Source organism: Nyctibius grandis, chromosome 10, assembly GCF_013368605.1.
Source record: "Nyctibius grandis isolate bNycGra1 chromosome 10, bNycGra1.pri, whole genome shotgun sequence".
Taxonomy (NCBI): domain Eukaryota; kingdom Metazoa; phylum Chordata; class Aves; order Nyctibiiformes; family Nyctibiidae; genus Nyctibius; species Nyctibius grandis.
Window position 1 is genome coordinate 6373804 of NC_090667.1, and position 23897 is coordinate 6397700.

At 63.2% G+C, this 23897-nt stretch overlaps 2 protein-coding genes across 3 annotated transcripts; one reads left to right on the plus strand and one right to left on the minus strand.

Annotated features, from left to right (window-relative positions):
• Positions 1-4817: 4817 nt before the first annotated feature.
• On the plus strand, positions 4818-7811 carry GPX3 (glutathione peroxidase 3). The gene is made up of 5 exons (XM_068408534.1): positions 4818-5033; positions 6180-6333; positions 6533-6650; positions 6874-6973; positions 7061-7811. The coding sequence occupies exons 1-5, from the start codon at positions 4947-4949 to the stop codon at positions 7286-7288; spliced, it is 687 nt and encodes a 228-aa protein (XP_068264635.1). The 5' UTR covers positions 4818-4946; the 3' UTR covers positions 7289-7811.
• Positions 7812-8447: 636 nt separating this feature from the next.
• On the minus strand, positions 8448-23154 carry TNIP1 (TNFAIP3 interacting protein 1). 2 transcript variants are annotated; one of them, XM_068408533.1, is made up of 18 exons: positions 23035-23154; positions 16737-16907; positions 15599-15721; positions 15233-15315; positions 14946-15014; positions 12921-13112; positions 12637-12731; positions 12464-12545; positions 12135-12224; positions 11825-11890; positions 11510-11641; positions 11298-11426; positions 10860-10982; positions 10414-10539; positions 9998-10078; positions 9652-9840; positions 9322-9412; positions 8448-8976 (listed from the first exon to the last, which is right to left on the minus strand). In XM_068408533.1, exons 2-18 carry the CDS (start codon positions 16876-16878, stop codon positions 8951-8953), a joined length of 1839 nt encoding a protein of 612 aa, XP_068264634.1. In that variant the 5' UTR covers positions 16879-16907; positions 23035-23154; the 3' UTR covers positions 8448-8950. The 2 variants fall into 2 exon arrangements, with proteins under 2 accessions (XP_068264634.1, XP_068264633.1); XM_068408532.1 differs by having other exon boundaries at positions 12135-12227.
• Between the last annotated feature and the right edge of the window lie 743 nt (positions 23155-23897).

The following is a 23897-nucleotide window of genomic DNA, read 5'->3' on the forward strand; positions in this document are numbered from 1 at the left end:
TCTGGTGTGTGCTGAGAGTCCTGGGGCCAAACCCGGGGACTCACAGCAAGACAGGTCACGAATAATGAGACGAATCAGGCTGGGATGTGGGGAAACGCTACAGTGGTGCTGGTGGGAATTGTTTAAATCCCCTTTTCTCTGCTCTAAAGAGCCACCAGCCCCGCAGTGTTGGAAACCCTACGTCCCATCCCCGTGCAGCTTGATCCACGATAGCCAGCATCAGGTTTGCTTCTGGCGTTGGGGCCGGAGGGGCAGGTAGTTCCCAGGGAAGCAGGACCTTGGGTGAATGTCTCCCTGCCCGGGAAGGGAGCCCAGCACGGGATGCAGCCCCCAGGGAGCAGAAACGCCTGCGCTGGAGCCGCCGGCTGCGGTTGTGCAGGGAGAGAGCGGACATGTGTTCCTTGCCCAGCCCAGAAACAAATTTCTCTTTCGAGCTGTCGTCTCTCTCTCCCCTTGCTCTCAAGTTGCAGAATTTGAGGCCAATAACCACAGTTATTTTCCTGTTGTTCCCCCCCCTCCCTCCCTCGCTGGCACGGTGGCAGCTGGAGGAGATGACGGCTGGGCTGGGTGGGAGCAGCCCCAGCTCTGCCTTCCCCCCATGCTCCCTTCCCTGGGGACACCATCGGGTGTGTGGGGACAGCCAGTGGCATCTGGCACCAGGAACCGGAGCTTTGCTATAAGAGAAATAGGGAAGAAGCCACAAATATTGGAGTGGTTTGAGAAGGAAGCCTGGTTTGGAGCAAAACACCCGAGAAAAGCACGCAAACACCCCTGTCCCTTCAGCCATGCCTTGTGGCTCTTCCCACCTCCCCATGCCCCTTGTCCTGAGAAGCCGGGGGGTACGAGAGGTTTCCTTTCATGGTAGGAGTTTTCTGGGAAGTGTCGAGCCCGTGGCAAACATTTCCAGGAAAGGCATTGCAAAGCCTTGGGATGAAAGGGTTTGCTCATGTCAACAACAAACTGCACGGAGCGAAATGGCAGCGGGGGGAGAGCAGGGAGAGGCTGGGACATGTTTTAAAGCATGAAAATGGGAGGGAGGGGGATGGATTTAGACTGATGTGTGCTGTTGAGCTGGAAATTCCTCCTCCAGGACTGAGCAAGATAAGCAAATCCCCCCATGGCCCTGACTTTGGTGCCTGGACCGCGCTGGAGCTCCGAGGCAGCGTTTGCGTGGGGTGATGTGGGCACGGAGGGGGTTCTGCATCCCTCGGGGCGCTGCCCTGCCAGCGCCAGTGGGTGCTGGAGCACGGCGGGAGCTGGCTGCCGGCTCACGGGGGCTGCTGCTGGGGGAGATGGGTGCTGGCAGCCCCGGCAGGGAGGAGGTGATGTGGGATGCTGGCTCTCACCTTGCCTCTGGGCAGCAGTGAGAGCCGTGCTGGGGATGCAGGCGCCTGGCTCAGCTGCCTTATCCCTGCCGGATAGGGCATCGCGGGCGCTGGGGCTGGGCAGGAAGGTTGTGGGGGGTCCCAATGGCAATTGAGCAGCAGGAGCCAACCCTGAAGATCTTGGGCGCTGTGGGGGAAGCGTCACCTGGAGCAACGGCTGATACAGGACCCAAACGCAACCCCTGTGGCCCTGAAGGGAAGCTTATGGGGTCCCAAACTGCCCTCTCCGCTCCAGGCTGCAGTGGGTTCTCTGGGAGCACATCGCAAACATGGGGACTGGTGGCTTGTCCTTCCCCAGCCTCAGGAAGAAGCACATCCCCGTGGGTTCGGAGCGTTTGGGGGGCTCCTCATGCCGGAGGGGAGAGCAGCAGCACTCAGCAGCCACCCACATCCCCTGCCCTGCTCGGCAGCAGCGGGTCACAGTGTGCCCCTGTGCTGGGGGGCAATGGGCCAGGGGCATTTCTGCAGGAGACAAATCTTGGCCTGGGAGAGAAGGGATGGGGATGCAGGAGGGGCAGCGCCTGCAGCCATAGCCCAGGGGGCATGGGGGCACTCAGGGAGGGGCGTCCCTGCTCCAAAGGGCGCTGGGGACCGTGCCCAGCGGGGAGGCTGCCACCGAACCAGGGCAATGCCTGCGGGAGCCCAGGGGCTGGGACTGGCGGCGAGGGCTGGGCGAGCTGCGGAGGTGGCGTGGGGGCGGCTGGGGCCTCTGGCCCGGCACAGCTTGTTTTGCTTTCGCCTCCCGTTGCACACCTAGAACAAAAGTTCAGAGGTTGCCCCGGGACTGACGCCGTGCCAAGGCTGCCCGAGGGGAAGCAGTGCCACTGCCAGCCGGGGCGATGCTGCCTGCCACTGCCCGAGCCCCTCACCGCTGTCCCCAGCGTGCTGCTGGCACCGTCCCTGTCACTCTGCGTGGAAGAAGCTCCTCGCTCGGCTCTGGGACAAGCCCAGTCAGCAGCAGTACGTGGTCCCCACCACTGGTTTCACGTTCCCTGTGCTCACCATGGCCCTGCAGCCTGGTGCAAGGTCTCTGCAGCCCTCAGCCCATGGCTCAGGGACAGCCGGGGAGGCTGGTGGCAGCGGCAGCATGGCGGCCGGGGGGCTGGAAGTGCCGGCATCGCTGGCCTCCCAGCCCCGGACTCCTGCCAAACATCTGCGGCAGGCGGGGGCTGGCTCCAGCCCGGCTCTGGTGGAAAAACAGCCGAGGAGGGAGGTTCATGTGAGGGTCAGCCCGCCCAGCGCCTGCCATTTGGGGTGGGGGACCCCGGCGCAGCGGGGTGGAGCGGCACGCTGTCCTCGGATGGTCTTGCTGGAGCCCCCAGCACCTTCGGCTCTCCCCTGCTGCCTCCGGCACGGCATGGCGGGGACACTGGGTGACGTGCCCAGGGTCCCACAGAAGCTCAGTGGTGGAGATGGGGCCCATCGACTGTGGCTCATTAAATCCTTCCCCTTTCCCCACCTCCACCAAGGCCCATTCGGCACCAGGACCCGAGGAGAGGGAACTTGGAGAAACGGGCCTTTTATTTTTATTTTGGTTTTAGGAAAACACAGTTCAGGGGTGGCTCAGCCTTTCCCTGTGTGTGGCGGGGATTAGGACATGTGGAAGGGACACAACCATGCCATGCCACCACAGCACGTGCTGCACTGCTCCTCCTGGCCCTCAAGTCCCTAGTAACAACAGAAAAGCCACTAAAGCCCCACACAAGCAATTAGGGGATATAATTAGAAGTGGGTGGCTGTTCCTGTGGTGGGAACTAGTGGGGCGGGGAGTGCAGCCCCGAGCAGCTTCCCAGCTCTGTCCTGGCTCTGTCCCAGGAGATGGCTCAAGCCCTGGCTGGGGTCAGCAGCGTGAACCGGCTGGGGAGCGCAGTACCCTGCCGGGGAGCGTGGCACTGTACTGGGCACACACCAGTCCCTGCGGCTGCAGGAGGCGGCCAGGCGTGAGCAGCATGCCAGCCAGGAGCTGCAGCCCCGTGGCCCCGTGGCCCTAAACCTCCCCTGGGCCTGGGAAGTGGGTGGGAAGGGTTGAGCCCCCGGTTTTGGCTCCTGCACACTTGCCGGTTTTGGCAAGGAGCCACCTCATGCCACCCATGGCCACATCAGTGAGGGGTGACATGAGCATCCCTGGGGCCAGCCTGGCTGTTGGTGCGTTGTGCTGGGCTCTGTGCAGCCCCCAGGCAGTGCCTGGGCATCTCAGGGGTTTGCCTGCGCCTAGGGGAGCACCCCACACCGCTCGGGGACGTGAGCCAGGGCAGGGCTAAGCCACCTCTCCAGTAGCGGTGCAAGTTTAAAGCTTTGTGAAACGCTGCCAGTGCCAGGGACCCGCAGCTCCCCTGCCCCATGGGTTCCCCGGGTGCCCAGGGGACGTACCCGACCCCCAGCCCTCCCACACCAGCTGAGGCTGCACTCGGAGCCCAACAACATCAGCCTTTCCCAGGACATGGCGTTCCTGCTGGTGAAGGACACGGGATGGGAGATTGCTCCCAGCCTCCCCTGACCCCGTGGCCCCGCTCCCCGGCCCCGGTGGTGGCTCTGCAGCCGGCTCAGGGACAGCACCCTGCCAGGGCTGGCCCTGCTTTCTAGCAAAGCCAGACCCCAAGCTGCCACTTGTCACTCCCCTGGGGCTCACCCACTGCCACCCCATCTGCCCTCTGTCCAGGCCAGCCCCCACCCTTGACCACAGCTCCCCCCCCAAGCCGGTTAATCCTCCCATAAAATAATATTTTGCGGGGTTTCAGGGAATTTACACCTCATCCCGGCTATTTCCCTTGGAGCCAGCCCAGGGTAAATGTTTTCGTTCCCCGGGTAAGTAAATAGGGCCCTGGAAAGTCCTGCCCCGGGGGACATCAGGGGCTAAGGGATGGCTGTGCCCCCATGGGGCTGTGCCCCCCCAGCCCGTCACAGCCCACCCCCCGGGAGGGTCCCTACTCCCGGGCTGCTTCTGGGAGCCCCCGAACTTGCTGCGCTGCGAGGCAGAGGAGCTGGGTTAACCCTTCCGCACCCCCGGGCAGCCCCCCGTGGGAGGGGGGACACCGGCCCCCAGCCCCGCCTCCCCGGGGGTGCTGCTGGGGCGGTTCGGTCCCCGCTCGGGGGTGGATGTCACCTCGTCCAGGTGGCCAGCGCAGGATGGGGACATCGCCTGCCTCCTCGCTCCCACCGTGCGGGTTTTAATCCGCGGCTCATATAACGCGTTGCATAAACCCCGTGGGGTGTTCGCGGGTGTCCCATGTCCCCGCCACGCCGAGGTGCCTCCATGGCACTGCCACACCCCCACCCCGGCCCCCTCCGCCCCCCGCCCCGCTCGGTGCCCGCCCCAGGGCCCCCCCGGTGCCCCCCGCCCCGCTCGGTGCCCGCCCCAGGCCGCACACGGTTAACGCAGCCCTGGGCCCGTCCTTCCTCCCGGCGATTGGCTCCCCCCGCTCAGCCCAGCGGCTATTTCTCGGCTGTCGGGCTCGGAGGTGGCAGAAGGCGACAGGGAGAGGTGTGTCCCGTGTCCCCTCGCCGCCAGCGCTGGCCCCGGGGCTGTGAGGAGGGTGCCCGCACCCCACGCCCGCCCCGGCCATGGGGGGCTGGTGCCGCAGCGCCTGGATTTTGCCCCTTTTCTTGGCTGGGCTCGTCCAGCCGGGGCAGAGCCAGGAGAGGGAGAAGGTAAGAGATGGGGCGGGGGGGGGAGACCCCCACGGGGGTTGGGGGGGTGTGGGATGTGGCATCCTGGGGACCCGCCTGTCCCCAAGGCTGCCCCAGGGGCAGGAGTGGGGCACGGCGGCCCTGTGATCCCCCCCCACCCCAGTCCCGGTGCCTGAATCACGGGGGGGATTTTTCTGAGCTTGTTCTTGCAAAGGGGCAATTGCTGTCCCGAGGACAGAGGGGGACAGAGCCTTGTAGCCCCCCAGCGACCCCCACAGGGGCAGAGCGCAGGGCTTTTCTTCCATGCACAGTGTCCAGGGGGGTGCACCCCTGTTTGGGGGGTGCAGGGGCTGCTGCGTCCACACACCACAGCGGGCAGAGAGCAGGGGTCACCCCTGTCACCCCCGGTCCCCAACCAGCCTCTCCACCCCGGGGCGGGGGGCAAACAGAGCCCTGCCACCAGGATCCCGCCAGCCCCATGGAGGCTGAGCTCCCCGAGCAGAGCCCCCGGGACTTTATCTCCTGCCAGATCCCAAAATAGCCCCTCGGTGGCACTTGGGTGAGCCTGGGTCCCCGATGGGAACAGGAGCTGGGCTCCCCTGCGTTAACCCCTGCGGCGCTGCAGGCTGAGGCTGCTCCACCCCAGCACGTCCCTGCCCCGCTCTGATCCAGCCCCGACCCCTCCTTTGCCTGGGCCTGGCTCGGCCATGGCACCGCAGCCGGGGCTGCTCCAGGGTGCTGGGGCTGCCCCTGCCCCAGAGGGGTGCGCGCAGGGGTGGTGGGGTCCTGCCCGCCTGCAGCCCTGCGGAGGCTGGGGCTGGTCTCCCCACAGCAGCTCAGGCTGTTTTCCAGCCTCTTGCCTTCCTGCCTCACCCTGGCCGGGTAAACATCCCTCCAGCTGCAGCCAGCCCCGCTAGCTGGGCGTGCACATGTGTGCACACGTGTGTGCATGTGCATGCACACGCCAGCCTGTCCCACCACCCCCTGACCTTGGCGTGCCGGAGCCTGGCTGCTGCCAGCAGCATTTGGGGCAGGAGACACGGCGCTGGCAGCTGCCATCTCGGCCAGCGCCAGGGCTGGACCCGCTGCTCCAGTGGGCGTGGGGTGGGCGAGCGGGGTGGCCGGCAGCCACCAGCCTGGTCCCACTGGATGCTCCTCGCCCCACAGGTGAAATGCTACGGCTCGGTGCAGGGCACCATCTACGACTACGGGGCCCTGACCATCGACGGGGACGAGTACATCCCCTTTAGGAATTACGCGGGGAAGATGGTGCTCTTCGTCAACGTGGCCACGTACTGAGGCCTCACCCTGCAGTACCTTGGTAAGGGTCCTGCGAGGCACAAGCACCCTGGGGGACAGGGCAGGTCCCCATGGTCCGTCCTGCCCCAGGGAGCTGGGGGAAGGGGTAACGCCTGCTCCCCAGGACCCAGCATGGCCGGAGATGCCCCGAAGGAGTCGGTGCAGGTGTGGGGGTAAGCCCAGACCCCTGCTAACCCCTCCCTGGCTCTGCTCGCATGCAGAACTGAATGCACTACAAAACGAGCTGGCGCCCTACGGGCTCGTCGTCCTGGGCTTCCCCTCCAACCAATTTGGGAAGCAAGAACCCGGCCAGAACTCGGAGATCCTCCCCGCGCTGAAGTGAGTACTGCGGCAGGGGCCGCAGGGCACCTGCCCCACCGAGCTGGGCTGGGGTCCCCAGACAGGTGGTGGGTGCATAGGCTGCAGTGCCTGCGGCTGTGACCCCCCTCCCAGCCTGGGGCTGCAGCCCCCCCAAAGCACGGGGCTTGGGGTTCCCCCACTACCCCTGTGCAGCCCCGAGAGCTGCCCGTTGCGCGACCCCCTGCCCACCCTCCCCTTGCAGGTACGTCCGGCCGGGGGGTGGCTTCGTCCCCAACTTCCAGCTCTTCCAGAAAGGGGACGTGAATGGGGCCAAGGAGCAGAAGGTCTACACCTTCCTGAAGGTGGGTGCAATGGGGGGGATGAGGGGCAGCACCCAGCTTGTTTTTTGGGGGGGCAAGGCAGTGATGCGCTGCCCCCCCCCATTGCAGAACGCCTGTCCCCCGGTGGCGGAGGAGTTTGGGAACCCCAAGAACCTCTTCTGGGAGCCTCTGCGGAACCACGACATCAAGTGGAACTTTGAGAAGTTCCTGGTGGGCCCCGACGGCGTGCCCGTCATGCGCTGGTACCACCGCACCAACATCGCCGTCGTGAAGAACGACATCATCGCCTACATGAGGCAGCAGCAGCAGCAGGAACAGCAGCAGCAGGGCCAGTAGAAGGGTGGCTTCTCCCCCCTGCCAGCATTCCCATCCTGTCCCCTCCCGGGACGCTCCCCAGCAGCAGGAGTAAACGCCGAGCCAGCACAACGCCCCCTCCATCGCTCCCATCTCTGGCACCCCCCCCGGCCGTGATGCTGGGCTGGGCAACTGGGTGGCAGAGCCCTCAGCGATGGGAGGGGGACGTTTCCCAATAACCCCATGTCCCACCTCCACCCCCAGCCATGCCATCTCCTCCTGGCCCCCAGCTTGCCCCCCAGCTCTGCCCTGCCACCTTGGGGGGGGCGGGAGGATGCAGGGGCCAGCCACCCTCGGAGCAGAAGACCACGTCTCCATGAAGGCTCGGCCCGAAAGCCCCCGGCACGGGGCGGGCCTGGCCCGATCCTGCTGGGCGCGGAGCAGCTCTTCAGTGCATTCAAGCTGCCCGCGGTCCCAGTGCAGAGACGCGCTCCTCTCCCAGCCGGGGGGGGCCGGCCCCTCGCCCCCCACCACAGAAATGCCAAATAAAGGCTCTGTAAATGCACAGCCCCCTTCTTGGCCAGGGGTGGGGGGAAAGAGTGGGGGGGGCACAGCAGCCAGCCTGGGGGGACAGGGTTCTCCCACCTGGAGAAATTCCATTTTTTTTTTTTTCAGGGCAACTGCAAACGTGGATTTATCATCACAGCCCAGCATTGGGGGAGATGACGGAGGGGGGGGTCAGTGCAGAGCACAGAGGGAGCAGAGACCAGCCCCCAGCGAGGAGCATGCCGGGGCGCCGTGGCTCCTGCTCTCATGCACGTGACAGCCACGCTTACAGAAATAGAGTTGGTTGGGTTTTTTTTCCCCTCCTGACTTGTTTTCCTGGAGCAAGATTTGCTCTGTGCAATTTGGCTCCAAGGCCATTGCTGCAGGGAAAGGCAGAGGGGAGGAGCAGGGGGGTCCCTGCCCTGACAAAGGTGTGGGGCAGGAGAGGGGAGGGCGAGGTGCTGAGCCCAGTGCCCAGGGGAAGGTGGGGGGCATGTACATGGGGCAACAGATCCCAGGGTGCCCACGCAAGGGCTGTGTTCCCCTTGCACTTGGTCTGGCCCCGTGGACCAGCAGCCCTGGCATCCCTCCCTGTCCCAGCACAGAGGCTGCACCGGGGGAAGCAGCTTTCAGGATAAAACCAGAGAGACTCAGCTACACTTCAGTCCTTAAATAAATACAAAGACACCAACCACCCTCAGCCCGGGCTGTGGCTGTGGCAGGCACCCACCTGCGAGCACGGGCTCTCCCAACGCCGGGAGAGTCCCTGCCGTCACCCGCTCGTCCAGGGGCTGAACCGAAGCCCCTGGACCGGGGCAGCTCCTGGCACGCTCCGGGGAAACGCCGGCTCCTCTTCCCCTGAAGACCTGGCTCAGGTTTACAGTGATACCAGGCCTGACGCCTCGTGGGGAAGGGGATGGCCACAGGGGACTGACCCTGCCTTGGCCGGCACCACGATGGCACCTCCAGTCCCTCCTTCACACTGTCCTCGCGGGGATGCGCTGCTGAGCCGCTCCAGGCCGCAGGTACAGTCATGTCCACCGCGAGTCCACGCATGGGGAGAGGCAGCCGGAGGAAGCTCCTGGGTATATACACATGGGCACACACACACACCCTACTCCTTGTCCACCGGTGCTGCAGCGCAGACAGTCCTTGGCATTAGGGCAATCCAGGACCTCCCTGTTCTGAGACACAAGAGATGGGTGGCATGGGGTGAGCGGGGCTCTTCGTGCCTGGCAAGCCCCATGGGAGGGATGCCAGCCCTGGGATGGCCATTATCCCCAAGCTCCCACTGCCATCACCCTGGGGGCTGCTGGGGCTCAGGCTCACGCCTGTCTTCAGATGCTGTGGGGATGGTGGGGGGGATGCAGCAGGGACCAACCCCCCGGCAGAATCATCCCCTCAGCTGAAGGGAAATGGCCACTGCCTGCCAAGTTGTCCCCCCATCCCTCCCCCAGGTGTTCAGACAACTGCCCAGGGTCTCAGGGTGAAGGATGGGGCACTCCCCTCACCAAGGGCCTGAGCCTTACCCAAGTCCTTGGGGACCGGTTTCACCCCAGCCGCTGCCTGGGCGTTCTGGCTGCGAGCCATGGCGCAGGGCGGGCGCCAGGTGTACTCGGGCTGCGGGAGGAGAGGGCACAGAAACAGCCGATTGTCAGAGATGTGAGTCACAAGGCTGCGCTCCACGGTCGATTGCCAGGGTGTGACAAGGAGGAGGAGGACGAGGGCTGAGTGTTCGTGTCAGGACACGTGCTCAGCTCCCTGCTCGGTGGCCCTGGAAGAGCCGCTCGCTTGGCAGCAAGCCCCAGACCCGCTCATGTGTGACCCTGTGCTTCCCTCATGCCAGCATGGACACTCACCGGAGGAAAATGGTGGAAGTTTTGTCCTGGCGTGTGCTCGCCCGGCATCGCTGACGGGTATCGGATCTGCTGCCAATCCTCGAAGCCGTGGTACATGGGGTGAGCCATGGGGGGACCGTAGGGGTACATGGGGTAGGCAGGGCCCAGCGGTCCTGGCAGCTGCTCGGGGTGCAGCCTCTCTCCAGAAGCCTGCGAGGAGCCGGGGGAGATGCTGGGGAGAGCCCCGAGGGCAGTCCACCACCACCCCCCATTGCCCAGCTCGGAGCTGCCCCTCCAACGGGCGACGAGGGCCAGGCCCGCAGCCCCTGGCCCCTCTACCCGGGAAGGGTTTTTCCCCCATCCCCACCTGTTTGTGCTGTTTCAGCAGCTTCTTCAGTTTCTCCTTCTCCTCCTTCTCCCTCTGGCAGTCATCCTTGGAGGCTCGCAGCTGGGAGCAAGGGGGGATTTAGTGCAGAGCCCAGCCTGCTGTCCCCCGTGTCTGTGGGGCAGGGGATGCTGCCAAGCCCTGTGGGAATGCCTGCACTGCCCCCCCCGCCCCATCAGACCCCCAGGAGAGAGGCAAGAGGAAGAGACAAGTGAAAGGAGATGCTCTGGCAGGGACAAGCAGCAGCAGAACCACCACTCCAGCTCTTCTGTCCCCACTCAACCCCTGCCCCAACACGAGTATGGGGGCTGTGACGCTGGGGACGAGTACAACTCTGACACACCTGGGAGGGACATGGGGTTCCCAGGGTGCTGCTGGTGGCACCCAGTGCTGCTCACCTGGTTGTTGGAGAGGACCAGCTGCTTCTGCAGCTTCTCCAGCTGCTGCTTCAGCTCTTCCTTCTCCTCGTTCATCCTCTCCCTGTCACTCCGCTCCCGCTGGAAGTCCTCCTCGAAAATTTTCACCTGGCAGGAGGGAGGGGTGTGGGTGCACCCGGCCGAGGGTGGATGGCTCCACCAGGCACCCCTGTCACTGCGTTGCCATCCCTGACCACACCAGCTATGCCAAGCCCCAGGCATATGGGTTGGAACAGTGGCCCATGGCTGTGGTCCCTCCAGCTGAAGGCCTGGAGGGCAGCAAGTTCGGCCCCCCCACTCCCCACCACCACGGCACAGACACCCGGTAGGACTGTTGGGCTGCTCTCGGCCACACCAGGCTCTTTGCCAGGGAGGTCCGGGGCACACGGCTCCCTCCCTGCCTCCAGCGGCTCCGTGTCCTGCCCTACCTGCTGCTTGAGGAGCTCGTTCTGGGTCAGCAGCTCCTGCTGTGGCACCTTCCCCGCCGGCTCCATGGCGCTGGCAAAGATGGGTGGCGGGGAGGCCTGGACGTTCAGGGCCTCCTCTAGAGCCTGGAGAGGAAGAGAAGGAGCAGGGAGGCAGGTCAGAGCAAGGTGCTGTGCCCATGACATCTCCAGAGGGCCATGGGCACATGCCCAGTGTGGGAAGTGGGTATAACCGGGCAAGAGCAAGAGGGACTACAGACCCCTCCAGCCCCCTTTCCTGGGAGCCTAAGGAGATGGGGTGGGCATCATCTGACACATGCTCCTGCCTGGGCAAGGAGCTGGGCACAAGGGGGTTGATCAGGGTCAGTTTTGGATTTGAGAGAAGAGGACGGAGAACATAAACGATGTTTTGCAGAGGGGCGGTTTTGCCCTGGCCCCCACCTTGTTCAGCCTCTGGATCTCCTTCTCCTGGTACTCCCGCTGCCTGGTGACTGGGGCCAGCTGCTCCTGCAGGAACCGCATCCTCTGCTGCAGGTCCCTCACCTCCACAGCCAGCCTCTCCTTCTCCGCCTGCAGGACCCAGGGGGGTGGAGGTCAGCCAGGGCAGGGTGACAGGGCTGGGAGCTCCCCACCGCCCTTCCCCAGGGACTCGCCTCCTCCGTTTCAATCCGGGACTTGGCCAGGAGCAGCTTGCGGTCGAAATCCCGTTGCTTTTGCTCCCGCTCCGACTCCAGCTCGGTCAGTGCCCTGCGGGCCTCAGCCAGCTCCTGCTGCAGGTCTGTGACCTGCCGGGAGGGAGCGGGGATGTTGGCCTGCCTGGAAGGACCCACACCAGGGGGAAGGAGGTGCAGGCAGCCCCAAAACCTTTCCCCACAGCCGGTCTCCTCCAAGTCTCTCAGCTTGAGGAGCTGAGGGCACCCAGTAGAGACATGCCCCCCAAGCACCCAGCTCTGAGCACCCAGCCTTACCTTCTGCTCATACTTCTGCTTCGTGGCTTGGAAGTGCTGATCCCATTGCTTATTCACCTCCAGCAGCTGCAAAGAGAGGGACGGTTGAATGGGAGCCCGACCCCAGCCCTGAGCCAGCCATGGCGGTCCCAGCAGCCTCCCATCATGAAAGCACCTCAGGGACCAGCTGGATGGAGGTCCCGGCTCCAGCAGCACTTCCCTGCAGCTCCGCAGCCCTGCTCCAGTCCCCCTGTGCCACCCCAGCCACGTGCCCCCGCCGCCTGCTCCCACCCTGCTCCTGGCAGTGCCTCCCTCCCAGCCCCATCCTCACCTCCCTGCGCTGGTGCTCCAGGATCTTCACCTTCTTCTCCTTGGCCTCCAGCTCTTCTCTGCCTGGTGCCTTCTCCACCATGGCCCCGCTCTGCTGGACGCGCACAGGGGCACCCTCAGGGCTTTTGCAGAGGCTGTGCCTGAGGCCGGCTAAACACAAGCCAGCTCCCCTCCCATGGCCTTCCCCATCCCCCTGAGACCCTGAGAAGTCCCGCTGGTCGTACTGGGACAAACTGGGGACCCGATTCAAATGAGGCCACATTTGCTGATGTGTCAGCAGGCTCCCTGTCTCCTTCCCAGCCCTCTCCGAGGGCGATGCTGCTCCCTCACCTGCTGCTGCTCAGCAGCTTCCCTCTTCCCACTCTCCTGGCTGCTCAGCGTCACCATCCTCCGGAGCTCCTGGTTCTCACACCTGTGGGCAGGGAGGGACGGGTCAGTGGGACAGGTCAGTGGGACGAAGCACCCAGGGCAGCCCCGTCCTCCTCCCCACTGCCCACCCTCACCTGAGCTTCTCCAGCGCCTGGTTTCTCTGCTCCAGGTCCCGTTCCAGCTTGGTTCGCAGCTCCTTGTTCTCACTGTGCAGCGTCTCACACAGCGTCTGGGGGGTGAACGCTGGCAGCATGAGGACTGCAGCCAGTCCCAGGAGCCTCCTTGGCCACCCACCTCCCACCAAGCCCTGGCACAGAGGTGGGTGTCCACCTCAGGGTGGACAGGAGGGGCTTGGTGGAAAAGAAAAAAAAGGAGGGGGGGGGAAACCCCAAGAAGAGCCCGGCCAGCCCTCACTCACCTGCAGGAATGATGTTCTCTGCTCGTTCTTGTGCACCTTGGAGGCCAGGCGCTTGAGCTCGGAGGCCATGTAGCCCATGCGCACGAAGACCTGGTCCTTGCTGGCCTCCTTGGCGCAGCCGCTCAGCGTGCTCTCCAGCTGCTGCAGCTGGGGCAGCAGGTTGGCGTCCTCGTTCGGCAGCTGCTCCAAGTCCTGGGGACGGGGAGGGGATGAAGCGCAGTCAGATCAGTTCAGGGAGCATTGCAAAGTTCCCTCTCGGGGCAGGTCAGCCTTGTCCCCCATCCAGGGCTGTGGCAGGGAGCTGGGCCAGCACCAAGAGACTCTACAACAGCTCTCATTACGCTGGTAAGTTGTGTTGACCTCATACAGGTTCGATTCCCAGCTGCCAGACGTGGGACACCAAGTCCCCGGGTGGAGGGGGATGTTACAGCAGCTCTCCCAGCCCATGGACTCCCCATGCTCCTCAGCAGACTGAGCAGACCACACTCCCAGCTTGCTGACAGCAACAGAGGCATCTCCACCTTTCATCCCTTCTCCCTGCCGAGCTCTCCCCCTCGGCACCAGGACTAGAAAACCCAGCTCCTGGGACTGTCTTTTCCACATACGCCCCAGTCTGTGCCATGAAACGAGGTTTGCTGCGTGAGGGGTGGTCTTACCTCAGCCCCCATCTCCTTCTTCCTCCCATCCCCCGGCATGGTGCTGCTCACCACAGCGCACCGGGAGCCCGGGCTCTTTGGCAGGCGGCAGCCAAGAGGGTGATGCACGGGACTTAAATGGTGACCAGGAGAGCCCGGGCAAGGGCGCACCCACCAGCATCACGGCACACCCCCACCCACGCACCAGGGGTGTCCCCAACGGGCTCGTCCTCCCTTGACGTGGCTGGCTAACTCTTCCATTGCCTAGGAGACACCGCCAGCACAACACAGCGCGGCACGGTGCCCAGTGGCACTGCTGGGGAGGAGGTGTGGACGCGCTGGCACACCTTCGCCTGCTCCGCTCCCGGCCCCGCTGACTCAGCCTGCTGCCCCTGGGAATGCCCCGGGCAGCACCTCGTGGGGCCAGGAGCCCAGCGTGTCCCCAGCACCCTGGCCCCGGGGTTTACAGCCCTGAAACTGCCATGGGAGGGTGTGTGCGGGACACAGCACAGCCGGCTCCTTCCGCCAGTGCCAGCCAGCAAGGGGAGGGCAGTGAGGACCCAAATCCAGCTGAGGCGCCTGGGAGAGCCTGGGTGCAAGCACAGGACGAGCACTCTGCTCAGGTGCCAGCAGCCGATCACCATGCAGATACCACCCCATTCTCCATCACCCCATGGCTGCACCCCAGGAGGGTCCAACGAGACCCAACCCCTCCTGGAGCCTCTCTGGCCAATGCCATCAGGGATGTGCAATGGGAGCATGTCCCCTTGCTGGCACCATGCAGCGCAAGCTGATGTTCGCCCCCCCTTGGGCTCCCCATCCCTGCTCCCCTCCCTTCCAGCACACACAAAAAGCCAGAGCAGGATGGGACGGGGCAGTGCCAGTCAGGGGGACATTCAGGTGACAGCAAACAGGGCACACAGAGGTGCCTTGGCTGGGGCAGACCCTGTTGGCAGTGATGGGACTTGGAGAAGAGAGTCTTCTCCAAGAGTCTTCCCACCCAGTGCGGGCATCAGGAGGTGAGCATCAGAGCATCGCTGACAGCTCCTCGGGTTGTCACAGCCCTTCCTGTCACTGTCACATGGCATCTGGAGACACCAGTGTCCCCATCTGGCTGGGGCTGCTTTGCTGGCCCCGTGTCCAGGCAGCCCGGCCAGGTCACTTGTACTCGGAAGCCCTCGCCGGGCAGCCTGCACGTTGTCCCCTCCTCTGCGGTCTGCCCAAGGGCCGCCTTGACACAGGTCCCCCAGCCCTGCCTGTGCCTGCTGGCACCGGGGCACACCGCTGCCTCCACACCCTCCCACACCCCCCGTACCACCACCACCGCCCCAAACAGCTTGACTCTCCACCCGCTGCCCACCAAACCCTGCAGGTAACCAGGGCCACTCACCGCTCTGCCGCTCTCCTGGGGAAACCCCTGCGCCTCAACAGCGACGATCTCAAACTCCGAGGAGGATCCCTGCAAGGGGAGGCAGCCAGGTCAGGTCTCCCCAGGGATCATGCCCCCTGCATGGAGTCAGAGACCACCAGGATGGGAGCACAGCCCCAAAGCTGACCCCTCCTTTTAGATTTATCCCCATTTCTAGAGGCTAAAGGCTGCCTTCTCTTGCTTTAACCAGACGGAGGGTCTTTTCCTCCGGCCACCCCAGCACCAGCTCTCACGTTCACCAGACTCACGCTTGGAGGAGATTTCCGTGCTTCTGTGCTCGGCTGGGTGCTGCCCAGGGCGGCCGGTGTGGAGCTGGGATCGGGGCCAGCAGCTGTGGAGAGGGGAGAGGACAGAGCTGTGAGCCTTTCGGAGACCAGGGCCCCTCCTCGCCCAGAGCGGGGACGCAGAGAGCAGGCACCCCGTGAGGTGGGGCACCTATGGATGGTTTCTCCCCCAGCTATGGGGATGGGATAGAAACCTCCCTCCAGCAGAAGGTTTGACATGCTCCAGAGACGACAGGGCTGCGAGAAACCCTCATGGAAGTCTCCTTCACACCCTCTCCCTTCCCCTGGGCCATCAGGTTATCCCTCCCCAGCGAGCCTCACGTGTCCTACCTCCAGTTTCCACCAGGTCCTCCAAGGAAGATGATGCTATCAGCATTTTGTTGTCCTTCACGAGGTCCTCTGCCTTCTGCCGCACCTTGGATGCCTCCATCTGGGACTCCTCCAGCAGCTCTCCTGTTGCGGGCAACAGAAGTATGCTCACCCTCCTTCCCCGAGTGCCTGCCCTGCAGCAGCCCCATCCACCAACACCTGCTTGGGTGGAGAAGTGCCCAGCATGGTGGTTCTTCATCCAGAAACAACCTTTCTTGGCCAAACCCAATGGCAAAGCTCTATCAGTGGCTCACTGGCTGCAGAGTCCCCCGTGCTGACACACAGGGGACTGGTTACGGGAGGCAGAAGGCCAGCACTGCATCTCTCGGAGGTCTCCTCTGCTTCCCAGAAGAGATGAATTTAAGCCTAGGTGGTGGACCTAGGGGTCCAGCCTGCCCACTCTGGGGTCTGGCACCAGCAATGCAATCCTCTCCTGACCCCGGGTGGCTGCTCCCACACCAGTGGGTCCCAGTCCCAGGTAGGGGCACAGTGACACGACAGGAATCACGAGGCAGGTGGAAATTTGGCCGCAGAAGCGAGACTCGAAAGCGGAAGCTGTGTCACGAGACTGAAAGCAAAACTGGGGGCAGGTGGGGGAAGGTGGTCAAGGAGGAGAAAGGAGGTGGCACGACCCAGCTGGAGCATTTCAACACTGGCACGTCCCTGCCACTGCAGGGAGCACCCAACGCTGGGGTCTTTGAGCAGCCCCTGGGAAAAGCCCCTGACACGACAGGGGCTGTGGGAGGTGGGGGCTTTCATCAAGAGCAGAACAGATCCTGGCATCTGTGACCTGCCGCTGCAGGACTCCGAGGAGCTGACCTTGCTCCATCGCTTGCCTTTTTTTTCCCAGCCATTTATCCTACCATAAAGCACCCCAGGAATTCAGCAGAAGCCTTCCTCCCTCTGCACCCCCGGGTGAAAAAGCCCAGATATCCTGCTCGACCCCCCAGGACGGGGAGAGCTTTACTGCTGCCCCGGTGCCAAGACCCCAGCTTCTCACAGCACCTTTCCGAACCGCAGCAAGAACCCCCCCAGCTCGGTGGGCACAGGCTGAGCTGCCCCCAACGCAAACCTCATCCCCCAGCCACGCAGCAGTTACCGATAGACTTGATCCCCTGCATCTTCTCCTTGAGCCGGGTGTTCTCCTCCACCAGCCGCTCGAAGGCCGTGGGTCCATTCTCCTCCGAGCCCCCGCCGGGGTCGTAGATGCGGTAGGGTCCCCTCCCTTCCATGCTCGCCATTCAGTCACCTACCTCCCAGCCGGGCATCCCTGCAAGGCAACGGAGCACAGTGTCACCTTCCTCTGGCTCCAGACGGTGCCACGGTCCCCTGGTCCCAACCGTGTGGGGGTCCGGGGTGCTGTGCCGGTGGAGGTGGCACTGCCTCACTGCTCGTTAGCCAGCGAAGAAGTGTCCCAGGTGAAGGCACTTCCCTCTCCAGCCCTGCCGGGGTGAGTGTGCCGGGGTGACTCACAGCCATGAGAAGTGTCACACGAGGAGGTGTCACCAGCAGCCAGGCTGGCGGCTGGCTCTCACCCCCGCGGGGCGCGGGAGTCCCTGAAGAGGTGGCAGCCGCCTGCCGCTGCATCCCAGGAGGGATGGAGACCCAGCCCAGGAGCATCCACCCATGGCAGCGCAGACCTGGGCACTGTCACCGGGGCACCCTGCTCGCTGCAGGGTATTTTTGGGGGGCAGAAAGGGTCGTGGGGGGCTGTTTGGGGAGAAGCAGTGTCTGCAGCCACAGAAGCCTTAACCCAGAGCCGGTGGGCTGTTTGGGCAGCACCGAGCAGGGGGCAGGCGAGCCCCAGCAGCCAGGCAGGGTCCTGCTCTGCCCTCCGGCTCAGCCAGAGAAACTGGCTGCCGATGGCACATCGTTCCGAATCGGGGCACCAGGAACAGAATCACAGAATCAGTCAGGTTGGAAGAGACCTCTGGGATCATCGAGTCCAACCGTTGCCCTGACACCACCATGTCAACTAAGTGCCATGGCACTAAGTGCCATGTCCAGTCTTTTCTTAAACACCTCCAGAGATGGTGACTCCACCACCTCCCTGGGCAGCCCCTTCCAATGGCTAATGACCCTTGCTGAGAAGAAATGCTTCCTAATGTCCAACCTGAATCTCCCCTGGTGAAGCTTGAGGCTGTGTCCTCTTGTCCTATCGCTAGTTGCCTGGGAGAATGTGCCGGGCTGGGAGCAAAGTACGAGGAGAGGAAACACCCGCACGCAGCGTGCTATTTGCTTTTGTAATTTGTTGCATTCGGGGGTGGCCCAAGGCCTCCCCCTTGCTGAGGTCTCACCTGGGGACAGTCAGGCAGCATCCCAGCACCAGGTTTTGCCCATCTCCTGGGGGTGACAAAGCAGCTGCTGTGAATTACAGCCCAACTTATCAAAAATATACCCCTGACGCCAGCTTGCTATAAACCAGGGCAGTGCAGCAGCTGAGATAGCCCCGGGGGTGATGCCAGCCAGAGCTGGGGTGCTGCCTGCACCCATGGGCACCCCAAGTGCTCCTCCACCCTCGCAAGCGGGAGGGGGCCAAGAGGGGGCACTCTGGAAGGGGAAGGGGGGGAAGCCCGTACCCAAAAGCGTCTCGACCTCAGACTAACGCTTATGCCACGAGCGAGGCAGGCTGAGCACCGGCTCGGGTGACCTGCCAGGGAGTGCCAGGGACTTTCCGGATGACAACTGCCACCTGGCAGCATCCGCAACCGGAGCGGCAATTAACGTCCACCTCGGCAGCAGGTAATTACGCACGGCCTCAGCAGCAGGTCTGCTTTTGGGAGATGCATCTGTCGGGAGGTCCCACCTTCCTCCTGCTCTGCGGGTGCTGCCAAGTCCCCCACCGCCCACGGCCCCGCACGGGGAGCCGGCAGCCCTGTCCCAAGCTGGAGGTGGTGACCGCCGGGAGCTGCCCAGCTGCAGGGTGGGCTGAGCAGCGGCTATTTCTGGAGCCCACAGCAGCTGACAGGAAGCTGAGGAAGAACCGGTGCAGTTTCCATGCCGCGGGTCCCAGCGCTGGGCAGCATTGTCACAGCCGGTACAAAAACCCCCCAGCCTGCTGCCATGGGATGAAGGACACTCCCCGAGCAGACCTGCTGGTGGGCAGGATGGAGCCCAGCACAGCAGGGCGGCACACATGTGGCTTGGGGACCCCGTGGCACCTCCACCCCAGGGAAGTGCCATTGCCTGCAGCCGTGCTACCTGCCTGGCCCAGCGGAGGACAGGGACAGTGTCACAGGCAGGCTGGGAACCTGAGCCCGTTTCTCACCGGTGTCTGGTCACTGTGTGCTGCTCCAGATCCAAACCTGGGGCTCTGGGAGGAGCTGGTTAGCAAAGCGATCTTGCAGTGAGCATCTTGCAGGGCACCTGTGTCCTCTGCCAGGATGAACCCAGGTGCGGGTCAGGGAAGGTGAGGACAAGCTGCCCTCCCGTGAGGGAGCCTTTCCCCATGCGGGTTTGCGGCAGCCTGAAATACCAGCCCCCATTTTCTTGCACTGCAGACCCCAAACCAGGACGCTCTCCACCTTGCCCCACAGCACACGTGGGAAGTCCCCTGCATGCCTGTGACACTGTGCAGTGCCTGCCCGCAAGGCAATGTGGCACCAAACACCCAAACCCAAGCTGCAGTGACCACCTCGCCCACCAGCACAGCTCACTCATGGCAACCCCATATTCTTCCAGCTGGATGGAGCCACCAAAAGCCTCTGCTATTCCCAGTTCTCATGGTTTTATCAAGGATTTTTCTACCCAGGGTCTGCACCCCACCAGGCAGACAGCAGGTCACCGGAGCTGTTTTCAAACAGTAGCCAGGAAGACAAACTGAACTGTCCCCAGCTGATACAAGCAGAGACCAGCCACAAATTCACCAGCAAATAAGACCCAGCAAGAGGGGAGGGTTTCCACAGCACCTGAGCCCATCTCTGGGGTCAGGGCGGGTTTCCCCAGGGTGGAGGAAGGAGTTGCTGGGACTGAGCTCTCACCCTGGGGACAGGACCCTGGCCCAGGCCACTGTTCCCAGTCCTGATTAGTTGTTGTGTGTTTTTTTTTTTTTTTTTCCTTAAGAGTTCCCAAAGGTGAGATTTATGCTGAAAAAATCTCACATTTCAATAAAAACACCATGGGAGGACTACAGACGAGCACCTAACGATGGTTAGAAACGCAAAGAAAACATGACTACCACAAACTCCAGAAAAAAAACCACCGAGCCACCAGAAAACACTTCTCTCTCTGCCAGTCAACAGTTTCTAAACTAATCTGCCAGTATTTCACAGCCCCGGGGGTTGAAGGCCAGACACAGACCACGGCTGCCCGGCTATAGCTCCCCAGAGGCTGCCAGACGCCGCGGTCACCCGTGGGTGTTGCTGGTTGCAAGTGGGGCACCGAGACCTTTAGGTAGTAAATTTTTATGACAACTCAGCAAAAGGAAACAATGAGAGAGCGAGTGGGCAGGGGAGACTCCCAGGCGAAGACAAAGGCAGGGTGGTATCTAAATAGCTGTGCTGCGGCTTGGGAGTGAGCTGGCGTCGTGCAGCCGTGGCCAGGCTGCTGCCCACCACGCATCACCGTCGCAGCCACTGGTGCCACAGCCATTGCCACACCGGCCACGCGGAAGCGAGAGAAGGAAATGATTCCTGCTTTAAAATGACCAAACAGCTGAAGATTAAGAACGTGGAGGATGCGAATCCTGCAAGTGGGCTGGCACCGCTGGAGGTTTGCTCTCGGCAGCGAGCCCCAGGGTGGAGACCAGGTTGCTGAAGGTGTGGGCTTGGCAGCCCATCAATTGCCACCCCACGATCCCTGGTGGGGGCTCGGCCCAGCCCTTAGGAGAACGGGGGTTTCCTTACCCCGGCGTGCAACATTCCCAGGCAGCCTCCTCCCCACCAGGACTGCACGAAGCGAGGGCAAAGCCCTGCAGGCTGCCAGCATCGTTTTCCCATGACCGGGGCTGCAGGCCCGGCATCCCTCCTCCTCAGGGGAAAAGCAAAAGCCACTCAGATAAGACAAGATGAAAAGATTTTTTTAATTTCATAATTTTACTGGAAATCGGCAAAATGCCACAGTCTCCAGCTCTGTTTCTTTCCCTCTCCAGAGCTCCAGCAGCTCCCCAGCCCCAAGGACAACTGCTGCTGGGCTGGTCTCATTTGCAGGGAAGCAAAAGCAGAGCTGGCTTTAGGAGGAGGCAATAATAAAGAGAGTTTCTGAGCACCGCAGTCCACTGGGCTGGGAGCAATAAAAGAAGAGGGAAGCAGGCATTGCAAGGCTCAGGTCTCAAAGGGAAAAGGTCTGAACCTTCACTTGAAGCATTTTTTTTCCCAGCCTGGCCAGCTGCAGAGAGAGGGTGGGAAAGGCAAGAGCCCCATCTGAAACACAGCAGATGTTACATACGTGCTCCGGCCAGAAATCCCACCCTCGCCTGAGAAACCCACCTCCTTCAGAGGCTTCACAAAACAACCTGCTTCCCATGAGGCTGCTCACAAGGAAAATAAAGCAGTTCCCCATTTGGAGCCTGGTTTACAAACACGGGTAACCACACGCAGCTGCAGAGCTCCTCACCACACATACAAGCTGGGGTGCAGGCAGGACAGGCAGCCAGACCGGGCGGTGGTGCTTTCCTGGGCAGCACGGCGGTGTTTTATGCAAGACCCTGTCTTCTGCTGCAAAGACATCTCACTTCATGTTGCCTGCTCCGTTTCTTACTCCCTGGAGAGCTCAGTAGCTACCATGGCTGCTTGACACAGCACTCGAAAGCAGAGCAAGGCACAGCCACCCTCTTTCCTTGTAGCTCCAGCAGAACCCAGGCTACTCCTGTCCAACCCGATGTGCTTCAGCCAGGCAACAACCAAGCAGCAGAAGACAGTGGCACCGCAAAGCTACACCAGCAAAGCTACCTCTGTCACAGAATCAATGAGGTTGGAAGAGACCTCTGGGATCATCAAGTCCAACCATTGCCCTGACATCACCACGTCAACTAGACCATGTCACCCAAAGCATAACAGTTGTTGCTTTAAAACGAAATATGCAATGCTGCAAGAGGAGATGGTTCAGCTTCCTCCACCCACGAGTGTTTTGTACCAGCTGCTGGCAAGCAACGACCCACGGCCCTGTGCTAAATAGGTCTGTTTGGTGTAGGAATGATGCCAAAGAGCCAGGAACGATGCCAAAGGCTGCAAAAAGCCTCTCCTCTATACTTATCGCTTACTTCACCTTGCCACAGAGGCAGCTCTCAAGGACATGCCTGGCTGGAGCCTTCCTGCCTCCAGAACTCACCCCAGCACTCAAAGTCCGGTCTCCTGGCTCCAGCATCCTTCAGCTGCGTTTGCCAGCGCTCTCAGTGAAATTTGCACTCCAAAAGAGCTTGTGGCAGCAGAACAGCTCTTATTCACCCAAGCAGATAGAAATAATGAGCTAAAGGGGAAAGGTTGTGCTTGCCTAGCTGATACAGGGAGCAACCTGTGCCAAGGGCACTGAGGAACGGGACCGCCAGTTCTCCGAGAGGCTGCAGGTCCCCACCAAGCCCCATCCGGAGCTATTCTCACCCAAAAGCAGGGCTGACAGGCAGCATCGTTTTTTTCCTCCTCTGCCCTCAGTGGGGGCCTTAGCCTAGAATTGAGGGAGGGGAGATGGGGGGACAAGCTGTGCACCATCGCCCCGAAAAAGGAGGGGAGGCAGGTAGGGATGCTGCCATCCTTGCTCCAGCTATTCCAGCCTCTGGATCCGCAGCCGATGTGGGCTCTTCCATCGCCTGGAGCCTCCCTGGAGGCTCGGCCGCCCGCAGCCCCTCGGGGTGGGCTCCAGGCACCGGCCCTGCCCGGGGCGGGGGACCACGAGCCCAGAAATAGTCAGAAGGCAGATACGTGGACCTGGGGAAAGGCCGGGGTTGTGTAAGGCAGGGCGAGGGGAGGAGCGAGCCCGGGGGACGGCAGCGGTGCGGGGCTGCCCGGGCCGGGGGGCAGGAGGGACCGCCCCCACCAGCACCGCCCCGAGCCCTTCTCCTCTGTCCCCCGGCCCTTGCCACCACCGGTGAGCCCAGGCTCCCCTGCAGCCAGCCTGCCCCTTCGGGAGCGGCGGGGGGAGCCGGCAGCCCCCGCAGAGGGGAAACTGAGGCACAGTACGACTATCGCGACCCGCCCCAGCACACCCTCGGGGACGGCGCGGCCCCAGCCCCCTCCGGGGCTTCACCCCAACGGCCCGAGCAGACCGAGAGCCCGGGAACTGGCCAGATACGGCCAACACACAGCCCAGAGGCCCCCCAGCCCCCTCCCCACTAGCAGGGTCCTTCGCTGGGGCGGCGCGACCCGGTGCCCAGTCGCCATCTCCGGAGCCCGGCAAGACGGCGGTGCCGCAGGCAAGGCCCCTCACCCTAAGGGTGGCAGGTCCCCGTCCCGCTCCGAGCTCACCTGCCAGCGCGCCCCCGAGGCGAGACAGGTGCCGCTGTCGCCCGCGGTACCGGTACCGCTCGCGGTGCCGCTCCGCTCCGCCGCCCGCACGAGAGGAAACGGCGAGGGGCGGCGGCGGTTCCGCCCCTGGGAAATTCCCAGCGTGACGGACAGGCCCCGCAGCCAATCGGCGCAGAGCAGCGGTTATAAAGGGGGAGGGCGGGCAGGCGATGCGGAGGGCGGTCTGTCATGGCGGGGTGACACGGTGCTGGTGTCCTCTGCGGGGTCCCTGGGGCTGCGCGGGGTCCCGCCGACCCCCCCGGCATGGCGGGGCCCTGAGGGGCGGAAGGAGCCGGCCTGCCTCCGCCTGTGGGGGGGTTTCCTCACGCCGGGGAGCGGCAGCCCCGAGCCCAGTAGCGGCTCCTCCGGCTGGTCGAGAGACAAAATGGCGGGGCCGAGGGCAGGGCCCCGGCGCGGCGCCTTTCTGGTGGGGGGCCGAGGAGCCCCCTTGCACCCCCGGTGCCGCTCGTGGGGTGCAGCCGGGTTGGGGTGCGGAGGGACAGCTGAGGGGAGGCTGTGCTGACGAGGCCCCGTGTCCTCGGCTGCTCTGGCAGCTGGGCTGTGGCAGTCCCGGCTCTGCTTTCAGCCCCGGCTGCCCTGCGAAGGAGCCTTGTCTGCTCCTGTGGCTGCAGGGGCAGGGAGAGCTCCCTAATGGGCCTATGAGTTACATTACCCAAGGACGTTGCACCCCGCAGCTGGAGCATTTGTTGTCAGGGATCCTTTTCCTCTGTGCTGCTGCTTTGATAATGGTGTGTGCGTGAACAACAGATATCAGTCAGAGGAGCAAGAACCCCAGGGAACACCTGGTTTCACGCAGCTCTTTG

Coding starts and splice junctions, on each gene's coding strand:
- TNIP1 (XM_068408532.1), bottom strand. CDS start 16,878: ATGGCGAGCATGGAAGGGAGGGGACCCTACCGCATCTACGACCCCGGC. Junction 15,316..15,598: donor GGACCTGGTGGAAACTGGAG/GTAGGACACGTG, acceptor CCCTCTCCACAG/CTGCTGGCCCCGATCCCAGC. Junction 9,413..9,651: donor ACTTCCACCATTTTCCTCCG/GTGAGTGTCCAT, acceptor CTCCTCCCGCAG/CCCGAGTACACCTGGCGCCC.